The sequence below is a fragment of the Cricetulus griseus genome, chromosome 7 (assembly GCF_003668045.3).
Source record: "Cricetulus griseus strain 17A/GY chromosome 7, alternate assembly CriGri-PICRH-1.0, whole genome shotgun sequence".
NCBI classification, from domain to species: domain Eukaryota; kingdom Metazoa; phylum Chordata; class Mammalia; order Rodentia; family Cricetidae; genus Cricetulus; species Cricetulus griseus.
Window position 1 is genome coordinate 84,667,377 of NC_048600.1, and position 12,847 is coordinate 84,680,223.

At 42.4% G+C, this 12,847-nt stretch overlaps 1 protein-coding gene across 2 annotated transcripts in view; it reads left to right on the forward strand.

The window, feature by feature from the left end:
• Window positions 1–1,668: 1,668 nt before the first annotated feature.
• Rabep1 (rabaptin, RAB GTPase binding effector protein 1) overlaps window positions 1,669–12,847 on the forward strand; it is an 80,445-nt gene continuing 69,266 nt past the window's right edge. The window contains exon 1 of one of the 2 annotated variants that reach the window (XM_027426885.2): window positions 1,669–1,932. In XM_027426885.2, coding sequence (XP_027282686.1) covers window positions 1,899–1,932 — 34 coding nt within the window. In that variant the 5' untranslated portion in view covers window positions 1,669–1,898. Of the gene's footprint in view, window positions 1,933–3,416; window positions 3,441–12,847 lie in introns of those variants that run through there. The other variant, XM_035447976.1, reaches the window with a different exon arrangement.

Sequence of the window (12,847 nt, forward strand, 5' to 3'; positions counted from 1 at the left end):
ATACTAGATGTCTGATCAATTCAGAGTGACCTTGGTCTTGAGGATTGGGCTGCAACCCTCATTACCAACAGCAATAAATATGCTACTCATTCAGTGGAAGGAGTCCCATCTGTGGAGGACATTAGCATCTGCTATCTTTATGGTTACTGCCTCCTATTAGTCATTGCAACAGGACAGATGATTACCGAGTTGCCCTATTCAGGCTAAAGGTCTTCCAGCTGAGCAAGGATTTGCTCACCCAGGTAGGTCAGATATAAGGGGGTGGGTGGAGACAGGCCTTGTTTGCTCTGTCGAAGGCATACAGGTCATCTGGGGATGTTCATTGTTTAAAAGTCTGAATATGAACTCTCCCTTAATGTTAGTAGGACCTGAGGCAAAAGTACAAATGGATGACTGCTGAAATTATTTAAAATTACAAACCTTTCTAATGAACTGTGAGCCTTACTGGAGTCTAGCCTTCTGCTTTGACTAATGTGCATCATGATGGTTTGAATATAGACCTTTGCAAAGACCCTTGAGCAGACTTGAATTTAGAATTCCTAGAATCAAAATAAATAAAGCAGAAAAAAAAAAAAAGAATAGGACTTGGTGGTCCAGCTCTGAAACCTGGGCTTCTCCGGAAGCTGAAGTAGGAGACTATGTTTCAAAACAAAAAATAGAACAAGAGCTATGGATATAGCTGAAATGTGGAGTGCTTGCCTACTGTGCTTAAGGTTAAATCCCCAGGACTGCAGCAGAAAAAAAAAATAAACAGAATAGCAGAGATTCCTGGACTTTGGGGGTATATGCACTTGAATAAGGTGGTGAGAGGAGCTCTGGCTACTGGCCCATGGCTTGGCTTCCTTCTCTCACCTGCCTTGCAACCATGAACGATCTGTGAACATGCACAGCAGCTCAAAAGTCTAAGTGTTATGCCACCTCCTCCAAATATAGCTGCCCTTTGGTCTACACTGTCTTAAAGAAAAAGGAGATACCAAAGCTTCGGCCACGCGGGGAGGGAATTCTGGGCTCACAGGAAGGCAGGTGGACTTGGTCTTGAAGTGCCAGACTGTGTGGACTCCTTGTCCTAGAGAGGCAGCAAGGTGTGAGCAGGGCCGGAGAGGATGGAGCCTAGGGCTGGCTCTCCTGTTCAGGTATATGGGCGGCGACGGTACTTTCCGTATGTAATTTCTCCTCTCTAGTCATGAGTGCAAGCGCTGCATCTGGCTATATTTCCAGCAGCTTCCCTAGGCTGGGCACATAAAAGTCAGACATAGTGGCTTAATGGAAAGTACACTGGCTTGCACATCAGAAGACCTGGGGTCCACTCCAACTTGTGGCCATAACAAGCCTTCCTATTTTATTGCTTCATTTAAACTTTTCTTAGCTACTGTACTCATCAAAGTTGTGATATTAAGGGACTCACTCTCTCAAGGTCACACAGCTAGGCGAAGGAGCGGCTGGGCTGGCGTGCACCACAGATATATTTATTTATTTATTTTTGGACTGGGTTCTGGGAGCCAGGAGCTTCAAGAGTCCTTGCCTTTCCCGCCAGCAGCCTCCTCCAACCCTAGATCTCATCAGCTTCCCTCTGATGCTCAATCTGCGGACCCCTCCTCCCTGGTCTCCCTCCCTCCTGAGGCCCCGCCCCTCCCCTTAGGGCCAACGTCACGTGCCGCCCCATCCCCCCGCGCCTGCGCACTGCTTATTTCCCGCTGTCAGGATGAGGAGGCGGAGGTCGGCGCTCCGGTCCGTCTCTGCCCGGGGCTGTGGCGGCGCCGGCGGCTCCAGCCTTAGCGGTTCTTCCCTGGGCGGCGGCGGCCGCGGCTCGGTCGACGCCTCCTCCGCCAGCTGAGCCCGCGACAGCCCGGGACGCCGCTTCCCCGCCCATCCTTGTCCCCCGAGGCCGCCTCCTGGCCATGGCGCAGCCGGGCCCGGCTCCCCAGCCTGACGGTGAGGCGCCCACCATGGCGGGCGCGGCCTGCCGGCGCGGCGTCGCGGGGGCCTTGGGGCAGGAAGGGCACGCGCGTGGGCCCGGGGTGACCCGCGGGGACGGAGGCGGGAGCGCGCGGGCGGCGCGGGCTGGGCCGCCGGGCTGGGAGGGGGCGGCAGGCGCGCGCGCGCGCGCGGGCGGCGGCCCGCGGGAAGGGCGTGGGGAGCCTGCGGGGAGCCGGTGGCGGCGGGGGAGCGCAGAGAGGAAGGTGCGGTGGGATTAGCACGTGGGTTCCGCCTGCGGGGAGGATGGAAATCGAGAACATGTGCTATATTCGTTAAAAAAAAAAAAAAAGAAGCGAGCCCTCGTCTCGGTTGTGGCGGTGTGCCCTCTCGCCCCACCTCCGCCTCCTCAGGCCACGTTCCAGCGCTCTTTGCACCGTGTGTTGTGACTTGTAAAAAGTAACTGGGATCGGTAACGATTTGGTAGCATTCTTTGAATGGTAGTGTAGCTTAATGGTAAGTCCGGGCACATTTCTTAGTCCCTTAGGACCTCACTTTCTGACGCACGCACGAGGAGTGCTTGATCCATGCCTCATTATAGAGAAAGATGGGCTAGCCGTGGGCTACGCGATAAAGATGGCAACATTCGTATGTAAAAAGATAGCTTAGTATTGTTTTGAGAGTGTTAGGAAGGAAAACGGTCTGTGCTCGAGAAAGCCAAAGTCAAGGAAATCAGTCTTTTCCCTTTAAAATGTCTCTCCCTTTCAATGATGGGGTTTTACTTTGTTGACCCTGTTGGCCTGAAACTCCTGAGCTATCTTCCTGCCTCAGACTTGAAGATGCAGGACAAACTCTCTTTTAATAGTGCTCATATTATATTTTTGGAAGGGAAAAAAGGCCTTGTCCTAAATAAGCCATAATGGCTGTTAGAGCCCTTCATGACCTTTCAGCGGACTGAGCTATGTATGCTTCAGAGTTTTGACCACATTGTTTCAGATTTTTTTTTTTTTTCCTCAACCTGGCGTTATGTTTGGAAAGAATGACCTCGGTCCTTGGCAAGATCTTATTGTATCTAGTTGGGAAAGTTCTTTCAGGTGTATTTCTATAATCGGCCTTTGTGCTTAGCATCTTTACCTGTAAGTAGAATGTTGGGATATGCTCTTGGCACAGGAGGTACTTCACTTGGTCTTTCCTAAGACTAGTCTCTCTTGAAATAACCTTTCTGTTTGTTCTTGCTGTGGGGGAACTGGAAACAATGTTATCAGATTTTAAAGCTCTAGCTGCTCTCTGGAAGTGTGCTCCAAAGCCTGTTAGCCTCTAGTTTTGGGTTTTGTTACTTACCTGGACTTTTAACTTCTTTGCTGTTTTATTCTTGTGGAAGAGATGGTGGGCTGTCAGGAAACAGGTATGTTTTTGGACCTTCTTTTAATTCTCACCTTTTGTATTTGGTGTCAGGGAAGAAAACTTTACAAACCCTCTTTGTTACTGCAGACAGAGGCAGAATACAGAGAAAGCTCTGGCTTCTGGTAGGTATGCTTAACTGGCTGCTGCCTTTTTTTGCCTCCCATGGACAACTCAGGTGACATGAGTCTGGACTCCACATTTCTGACTCTTTCAAGATATGAAATGGTCTTCCCTGCAAATAGGCAGAAGTGACTAAGCACTTCACAGCATCGAGGAAAACATTAGCATTGAGGAATCTCATATTCTTGCCATTCCCAGTTCAGGGTTATTTCCCATTTTTCAAATCTTAAGACTATGGGGTGAGATTAAGTTTACTTTGTAATTGCTTTTTAATTGTAAGTTAATGTAAATGGGTGACCATAACTATCATTCTCAAAAGGAAAGAGAATTTGGTATGTTTGAGTTTTTTGTCTCAGTGTCTGCTTAGAAGTTCATCTTGGGGAATTAGTTTTTTTTTTTTTTTTTTTTTTAGTTGGGTTCATATTGATAACTTTAATTAAAAGTACAGTTGAATTTCAATATCTCCAAAGGAATTGGAGAATTTCTTTTCATCAAACAGACAGTAAAACATTACTATTTAGTACAATCATCTTGGATTTTATTTTGCTTTCCCATCATTTCAGAAGGAGTTGCTGAGTCTTTTTCTTTTTGGTATACTTTGCTTTGTTTTTCATGAGGATATGATATATTAAGAAGTAGATTCGTATGCAACTGGTAAAATTCAATGTAGCCATTTACATTTTTTATTTCATAGTTTTTGAAAGTTTTGGTTTTTTGGTGGTAGATTTTAATGGACAAATGTCAATTGATTAAATTATTGACAATTTAAAGACAAGTGTAAGAAATTCTCAGATTTCTGTTTAAGCTAAACTATCTTAGAAGAATTTTCCTGCTTTTGCTTCACTAAAATTAAATTTTTAAAAGTTACTTTTATTTGTGTGTGTGTTTATGTGTGTATGTACACAATCTACATAGGTGCGTGGAGGTCAGAGGACAACTTGTGGGAATTGGTTCTCTTCACTCTGTGATTTTTGAGGTCGTCAGGCTTGACAGCAGTCACATTTATCTGCTGAGTGATGTCACTGGCCCCTTTATTTTGTTTTTATATAATGCCTCTATTTAAAAAAAATTGTATGTTAGAAAAAAAGGATTTTGAATGTTTTCCCATAAAGAAATGATAATATTTGAGGATACAGGTATGTTTAACTTAATTTACACATTTTATAATATATACTAACTTCTAAACAAAGCCTCTGCCCAGATGCTTTTATTTTATTTTTAAAATTTATTTTTACATGTATTTTGCCTACATGCTTGTGTGCTATGTACATGTTTGGTGCCCTTGGAAGCCAGAAGAGGGTGTTGGGTCCCTCTGGGGCTAGAGTTACAGATGGTTGTAGGCCATCATGTGGGTTCTGGGAATTGAACCCAAGTCCTCTAGAAGAATAGCCAGTGCTCTTAACTGTTGAGCCATCTTTCCAGCCCTCCATTGATACTTTATATATTAGAAAAAAAGATTCTTTTTTTTTTTTTTTCCCTCTCGAAGCATGGTTTCTCTGTGGCTTTGGAGGCTGTCCTGGAACTAGCTCTTGTAGACCAGGCTGGTCTCGAACTCACAGAGATTCACCTGCCTTTCTTCTCGGGATTAAAGGCGTGCACCACCACGGGGGGGGGGGGGAGGGGAGGGGGTGTATTAAGTAGAAGTATATTTTCCCCATCTTTCAGAGGTGAGATTTCTGTTCTGCCCTTTATTCAGTTATACAGACATGTTGTCTTTAATCCTTGAAATAGATGGGTATTACATACATAGGCCTGCAACTTTCTTAGCTCACTTAGATGTTAGTGTGTGTGTGTGAGAGAGAGAGAGAGAGAGCGAGAGAGAGAGAGAGATGCCATAACCACTGAAGGTGGTGCTATCTCAAGGAATCTTCACATCAGTGAGGGGGATTAAACATGCTGGAGTGACAGTACATTAGAGTCAGGATTCAAACACAGCATCTGATGCCAGGACCCTCTGGTTTGTTTACTAGATCACAAGGACCTTTGTCTGTTTATAGCTCTGCCTTGTTCTTATTAAAAGTCTATTCCATCATGTGTGTGGCATGAATGATGGATTTGCTTGTTTTTCTTCATTATTATTTTAATGATTTTTTTATTATTACTTGTTTTATGTGTACTTGTATTTTGCCTGCATGTATGTCTGAAGAGGGGATTAGATCCCTGGAACTGGAGTTACAGGTGGTCATGAGCCACCATGTGGGTGCTGGGGATTGAATCCAGGTCCTCTGGAAGAGCAATCAGTGCTCTTAAGCATTCAACCATCTCTCCAACACTTATTTTTATTATTGAGACAGGGTCCCACTCTAGTCTAGCTGGCCTCCAATTCATGGTGATCTCCTGCTTTTTCCTCTGGAGTATTGGGACTATAGGCGTGAGACACTCTGCCTGGCTGTGTTCCCACTGGTGGGCTGGTTGGTTGCTAATCTCTTTATTTTATAAGCAATGTTAAAATGATGTACTTTTTTTCTATTGGGATTTGAATCCAGGACTTTTTGCGTGCTAAGCAAGCACTATATTACTGAACTGCAGCTCTAGTTTCTTTTAACTTTTGAGACAAGGCCTCATTCTAACGTGGCAGACCTTGAACTTGAGATCCTCCAGCCTCAGCCTCCTTAGTAACTGGAATTGCAGGCCTGCACCACTAGTACTCTTGATTTTATATCTATGAGACTACTGAGTTAAAGGACACATTCTGGTGAATTTAAATGTTAAAGCTGCTGTTAGCTTAAGCTAAAAAAAAAAAAAAAGTATCAATTTACATACCTGTCAAGGTATATGAGAAGGTAGATTTTCCATTAAAAGTTTATGGGTGTCTGTTTTAAATTTGTCTTCTGATAGTATTTTTTTTTTTTTTTAAAGGCTATTTTGTTGTTTCTGTCTGTCCCGTCTGTCTCTTTCTTTCTCAGACACTCTTGCTAGGTAGCTCAAGTTAGTCATGGATTCACTGTGTAGTTTTGGTTCATCTCAAACTAACATTAGTCCTACTTCATATCCTAAATGCTGGGATTACAGGCATTCCCACCAGATCTGAGGTATTGTTCAATTAGCACTTAGGTACCTGGGCTATGCCAACCCTTAGTTTCTAAGAATATGGAGATAAACCAAACCAGACCCAGTCTCTGTTCCTAGGTAGTCATTTAGTCATTAATTAGACCGTTCCACAGATGGTGTAAAACCATTTATTCAACTATTACTAATGTGTACTACTTGCTAGGCACAGTTCTGGCAATTATAATCCATCGGTGAACATGACAGGTATTAAATAGTCCTGCTCAATGAAGGGAGAACAGGTACTGAACATACACAGGTTATATAGATTCTTAATCAATAAGTGCTCTGTAAAACAGAAGAGCAGGGTCCAAGGAAGCATTAGGATAGTTTTATTTATTTATTTTTACTACTTATGTGTATATGTGTTTTTGGGGTCGGGTAGGTGCATGTGTGTTTAAGTGCCCAGAAGCCAGAAGAAGGTGTTAAGAGTCTCAAGAGCAAGAGTTACAGACAGTTTGAACTACCTGGTGTGGATGCTAAGAACTGATCCTGGGTTGTCTGCAAGAGTAACAAATGATCTTAACTGTTAAGCCTTCTTGCTAGCCTTGGGGTTGATTTTAAATGAAATGGTTGTAATAGTGATACTCTGATACAGACGTTCAAGAGAGGTAAAATTTGTGCAGAGACCTAAAGGAGGAAGTGGAATTAGCCATGAAGCAAAAGCTTTGAGGGAACATACCTGACATATTTGAAGAGGCCATTGTGATCGGAATGATGTTAAGAGGGTGAGGGATGAGAGTAGTCGTGTGTGAGATCACAGGGAGGGTGGGGAGAGGGCAGATTTTGTAGGGCCACAGAAACATTTTAAAGATTGGCTTTCACTGTGGGTCCAGCTCTGTGAAAATGAGCAAGTGAGTCAGTCCTTTTCACTATGGGAAACCACTGAAAAGGTTTTAAGCAGAAGAGTGAGATGATTGGACATAACCAAAAGTGCTGGGCATGGTGGCTCAAGCCTGTAATCCAGTACTAGGAGGCTGAAGCAGAAGGATTGTCACAAATTTTGAGGCGGGCCTGGGCTACCGAGTGAGAACCTGCCTTAAAACTGAAAAACCAACAATCCACCGAGTTAACAAAAACCACAAACACAAGCCCACTTTGCTTTGGTTGCTGGATTAGCAATAGGGTTTTAAGGAGGCAAGGGAGGCCTGAATTCAGGAGAGGATGATGGAGTTTGGACTCAGATGATTGATGGAAGCTTTATTTTGAGATAATAGCCTGTGGGGTTTGCTGATGGCATTGGATGTTTGACCACTGGTAGAGGAGTCAAGGAATCCCAAAATTCTACCTGAGGATCTGTGAGGATCTACAGCTCTATGCATTTAAGGCATTAGGCCATTTACAGGAGGTGGTCCTGGTGTTGTCTGATGGGTGAGCAAGAGTCCCTTTCTTGGAGCAAGCAGAGAGAATGTATGAGGTGTTAGTGGAATGACCTGGGTAGTTTTATCTTTAGAGATGAAAGTGATACAGTTGAAGGGTTTGAAGCAGATAGATGACAAATGGTGGCTTAAAAAGTAGATTGACTCACTTGTTCATTTTCACAGAGCTGTAGAGTGAACCCAAGCTCTTTGTGTATACTAGGCAAGTGCTCTGTCCCTGAGTCTTAGCTGATTATGTTGTTTTCAGGTATGGCATGTTTTTATTTCTTTACTTTGTTTTTTATTACAGTATTTAATGGTTTGGGGTATGTGTGCATAGCACAGTGCTTCTCTGAGAGGTGGTTTTTAGGGACCAAACTTAGCTAGCTCCCTAGGCTTGTATGACTAGCTGCTTCATTCACTGAACCATGTTGCTGGATCTAATTGATTAAGTTCTTTTTGTAAACTGACCATTAAATAATTTTCCCCATTGAATTATCCTTGTTAATTTTTTTTTTCCTGTGTGTGTGATGTATATGTGTGTATCTGCAGGTGCATGCGCACATGTGCATGGATGTCAGAGATTGACATTAGGTGTCTTTTTAAGCCTTTTTCCACTTTATGAGGCAGGCTCTCTCACTGAACTTGACACTTGCTGATTAGAACTGAGCAGCTAAACTGAAATTGGTTCGACTTCCTGGTCAGGAAGCCCCAGAGATCCTCCTGTCTTTGTCCCCTAAGAGCTGGAGTTACAGATGGGTATTTCTGTCTTGCTTTTTGTGGTGGTGATGGGGAGTCCTCCTGCTTGTGTGGCAAATACTTTACTGACTGAACCATCTCAGCTTTCTTTTCTTGTCAGTTTAGAAGAGCTTGCTATAAAGTATAGGTTTTTGCTATGTATTACATATTTTGCTCTCCTAGTTTGTTACCTACCTATTTTTTTTTTATTTTACAAAAAGCAATTTTTGTGATCTGAACTTTTTTTTTTGGTTTGGTTTTTCAAGACAGGGTTTCCCTGTGACTTTGGAGGCTGTCCTGGAACTAGCTCTTGTAGACCAGGCTGGTCTCAAACTCACAGAGATCTGCCTGCCTCTGCCTCCCGAGTGCTGGGGCTAAATGTGTGCGCCACATGAGCCCCTTCCCCCTTGCTTACTTTTCATTTCTTACACAAGCAATTTATTGATAATAGGCGTTACAGATGTTACAGAATACTTCTTATGGAACATAAATCAGTGAATACAAACGCCATGAAGAAGAGGCAACTTATCTGAGTCATAGTGGTATTTTCAGCATAATACTTGGCCTAGAGTAAATGTGAACAATAGATATTAAAAAAAAAAAAACTGACATGAGAACAGCCAGTTATGATAATGTGGTCTCACTTTCTCGTTCACAATATTTTGATTAGATATAGTAGAGATATCTCGTACCATCCAGAAAGTTAGGTAACAAAGACCCTTCATTCACTATATCCTATTTCATATTGGAGAGGGTGAAACATGAATACAGCCTTGAGAGTTATGAAGAATTTTTGACAAATGGAGAAGTTCATGGGTGCTGCAATGTACTAAGATTGAATTATGGAGAAAGAAAATGTGAACAGTTCAGTAATGAATAAGGAGACTGAATCAGTTAAAGTCTGTCACAGAATAAGCCAGGCAAAAACTCAACACATTAGGTATATAATTAATAACATAATAACCACCAATTTTGATAAAATTCACAGCTAAAATCCTGAATGGGAAATGTTGAAACTGGAAAAAGACAATGATGTCCATTTTATCACTTCTATTTGATACAGAATGGCAAGTCCTACTGAGAACATTTAGGTAAGAGAAAGCAATAAAAGGAAGATGGTAAACTGTCTCTCTGACTGGAATACCCCCAGAGTATTTTGGTCCCTCAAATAGCAATATTCAGAGGTTGAGCTTTGTAGGAAATGGTTGGATCATAAGGTTTTGCCTTTATCAGTTACTCCACTGAAATGTTCACAATTTATGGCATCTTTGGGAGGTGAAAGAACTAGGAGATGAGGCCTAGTTGGAGGAAATAGGTTACTGGGAACATGCCTTTGAAGTTTCATCTCAAAGTTCTTCCATTTATTTGCTTCCTAGTTGCAGTGAAGTGAGCAGCTTTCTCCAGTCATACCTTATGCCATAATGACATGGCCTAAAATCTGAAACTGAGCCCAAATCAGTCTATAAACACTTCCCCTAAGGTAGTTGTCACATTGACAGAAACTTCACATATTTAGAAAACTCTGAAGATGACACAAACATACATATACACAGTGATACCAAACAAATTCATGTGGAGGACATAGAATCAACATAATAGAAGAGAGGGTGGGGAGCTAGCTCAATGAGGGAGCATGTGCATTTGAGGGATGTTGTAGATTTAATCTCCAGCATTGCAAAAATAAACAGGTGAATAGGAAAGAAAAAAAACAAAAAACTTCTTACCTGTAAAAAGAAACCTATTGTGTTTTTATGTATTAACTTTCCTCTATCTTGGAAAAAGCAAATTCCACTTATAATAGCTATAGGTGATAGTAATAGCAAAGGAGGGGTACTAGCTAAAGCTAGAATTTGCCGGGGTTGGTGGTGGTGCACGCCGTTAGTCCCAGCACTCGGGAGGCAGAGGCAGGTGGGTCTCTGAGTTTGAGGCCAACCTGGTATACAGAGCAAGTGCCAGGACAACCTCCAAAGCAATACAGAGAAACCCTGTCTTCCGCCCCCCCAAAAAAACCTAAAATTTACACATTGATGAAAGAGGATACAGATAAATGAAAGTGTCCAGAGTTCATGGGCTGGAAGGATTAACATTGTTAGAAATGTCCACACTGAAAAAAAAAAAAATCCAAAACAATAAAACAATTCTGGCAGTGGTGGTACACATCCTTTAATCCCAGCTCTTGGAGGCAGAGACAGGTGGATTTCAGTTCAAGGCCAGCCCTGGTCTACCAGACAGCCAATGCTATACAGAGAATTCTTGTCTTGAAAAACAAAAATTAAAGACAAACAAAAATGTCCACATTGCTGGAAGCTATCTAGTGATTCTTTGTAACCGTCAAAATACCAATGGTGTTAAATTAGAGAAATAGAGGGAAAAGGTCTTAAAATTTGCAGGGAACCTGTGAAGTCTCTGAGTATCTAATCAGTCTTGAGTAAAAAGAAAACCAAGTAGCATCATCTTACCTGATTTCAAAATATACTACATATTGGAACCTAGGCCTGCCACTTTACACTGGTCATACTTAAGGCCGGTTTCCACAGCCTAAAGAGATAAGGCCACACCTACCTGAAGCTTTCAGGAAAGAGTTAAGAAGTTGTGACTTGACAGCTCATTGTTTATATCTGATTCTTTCATGCTCTTTGTCACGTGGCCTGTCTTGAACTAAATCATGTGATGTAGCACTTCCACCAGCCTCTAAAATGCTATATGTATATTTAAAAAGGCAGGGGTTTCTTCAGGGTTTCTCCCTGGAGAGGTTCCTTTGACTTACCCCAACCCCATCCCCCAGTGGTGATTATCTCTTACTCTATTTTTTTGGCGGGAGTTGGGGGGGTGGGTGTTGAGACAGGGTTTCTCTGTGTTCTGACTGTTCTGGAGCTCACTCTGTAGACCGACTGGCCTTGAAAGTGCTGGGATTAAAGGCGTTTGTCACTGCCACCCGGCCCTCTTACTCTTTTTTTAAAAAAGATTTGTTTGCATATGAGCGCTCATGCTTGCAGTGCTGCAGTCCCTGGAGCTGGAGTTATATAGGTGGTTGTGAGATGCTAGATATAGGTGCTGGGACTTGAACTTGGGTCCTCTGCAGAGCAACAAGTGCTCTTCAACTTTTTTTTCTTTTCTTCTTCTTTTTTTAATGTTCATTGTTGTTTTGCCTGCATGAGGTGTCAGGTACCTGGGATTTACAGGTACCTGGATTTACAGACCATTATAAACTGCCATGTAGGTGCTGGGAATTGAACCTGGGTCCTCTGGAAGAGCAGCCAGTGCTCTTAACTGCTGAGCCATCTCTCCAGCCCCTACAGCTAGTGCTCTTAACTGCTGAGCCATCTCTTGCTCTCTTCTCAATGAACCTTTTCTCCAGGTAGTAAAGGGAAATATCCTTTTTTTAAAGGCACTGTCATGACCTCTTGCATAGTTTGAACCCTTATCTTTCCAATGGGCTTCCTTCTACCTTGAGCCCAGATCATGACCTGGAGGCCCTTTCTCCTAATAAACCTCATTCCTTAAGGGTAATTATATATTCTTTTCTTGTGCCATCTGCTTCCACTCCAGTATTATATTTAACATTACAAAACTATTGTAATTAAATTGGCATGGTACTAACAGAAAACACCCATAGACTTGGGATGGATGTAGGTTCTTGCCTAGCATGTGTAAAGATTTGGGTTCAATCCCCAGCACCAGAAAACACAACAAATCAGACACAAATAGATCATATTCTTAAATCCATACTCTTATGGCCACTAAGGTGCTATGATCATAACACTGAACAAAAGATGGTTGCTTCAATAAAAGAGGCAACTGTATATCATTATGCAGAGGAATAATTAAATCCTATGTGACACCAAAAAGAAACATAAACACAAAGTAGATCAAAGACCTAAATGTAAGATGAAACTATGAAACTGCTATAAGAAAACTTAGAAGAAAATACCCATGTTTGTCAGGGCAATGATTTGTTTGGGATATAACCTCAAAAGCACAGGCAACAAAAGCAAAAGCAGACAAATGAGATTAAACCTAACTAAAAACCTGGTGCAGTAAAGGAAATCAGTAGTGTGTAGAAGGAAGTTTACAGATGGGAGACAATATCCAGAAGTGATGCATTTGGTTGAAGATTAAAATTCTCCAAATATAAGGAGCTTAGTAGTAAGAAAACAACCTAATTAAAAAGGGGGCAAAAGTTGGGTTAGAGAGATGGCACAGTGGTTAAGTGCACTGGTTGCTCTTGCAGAGGTCCTAAGTTCAATTCCCAGCATCTACTGGGC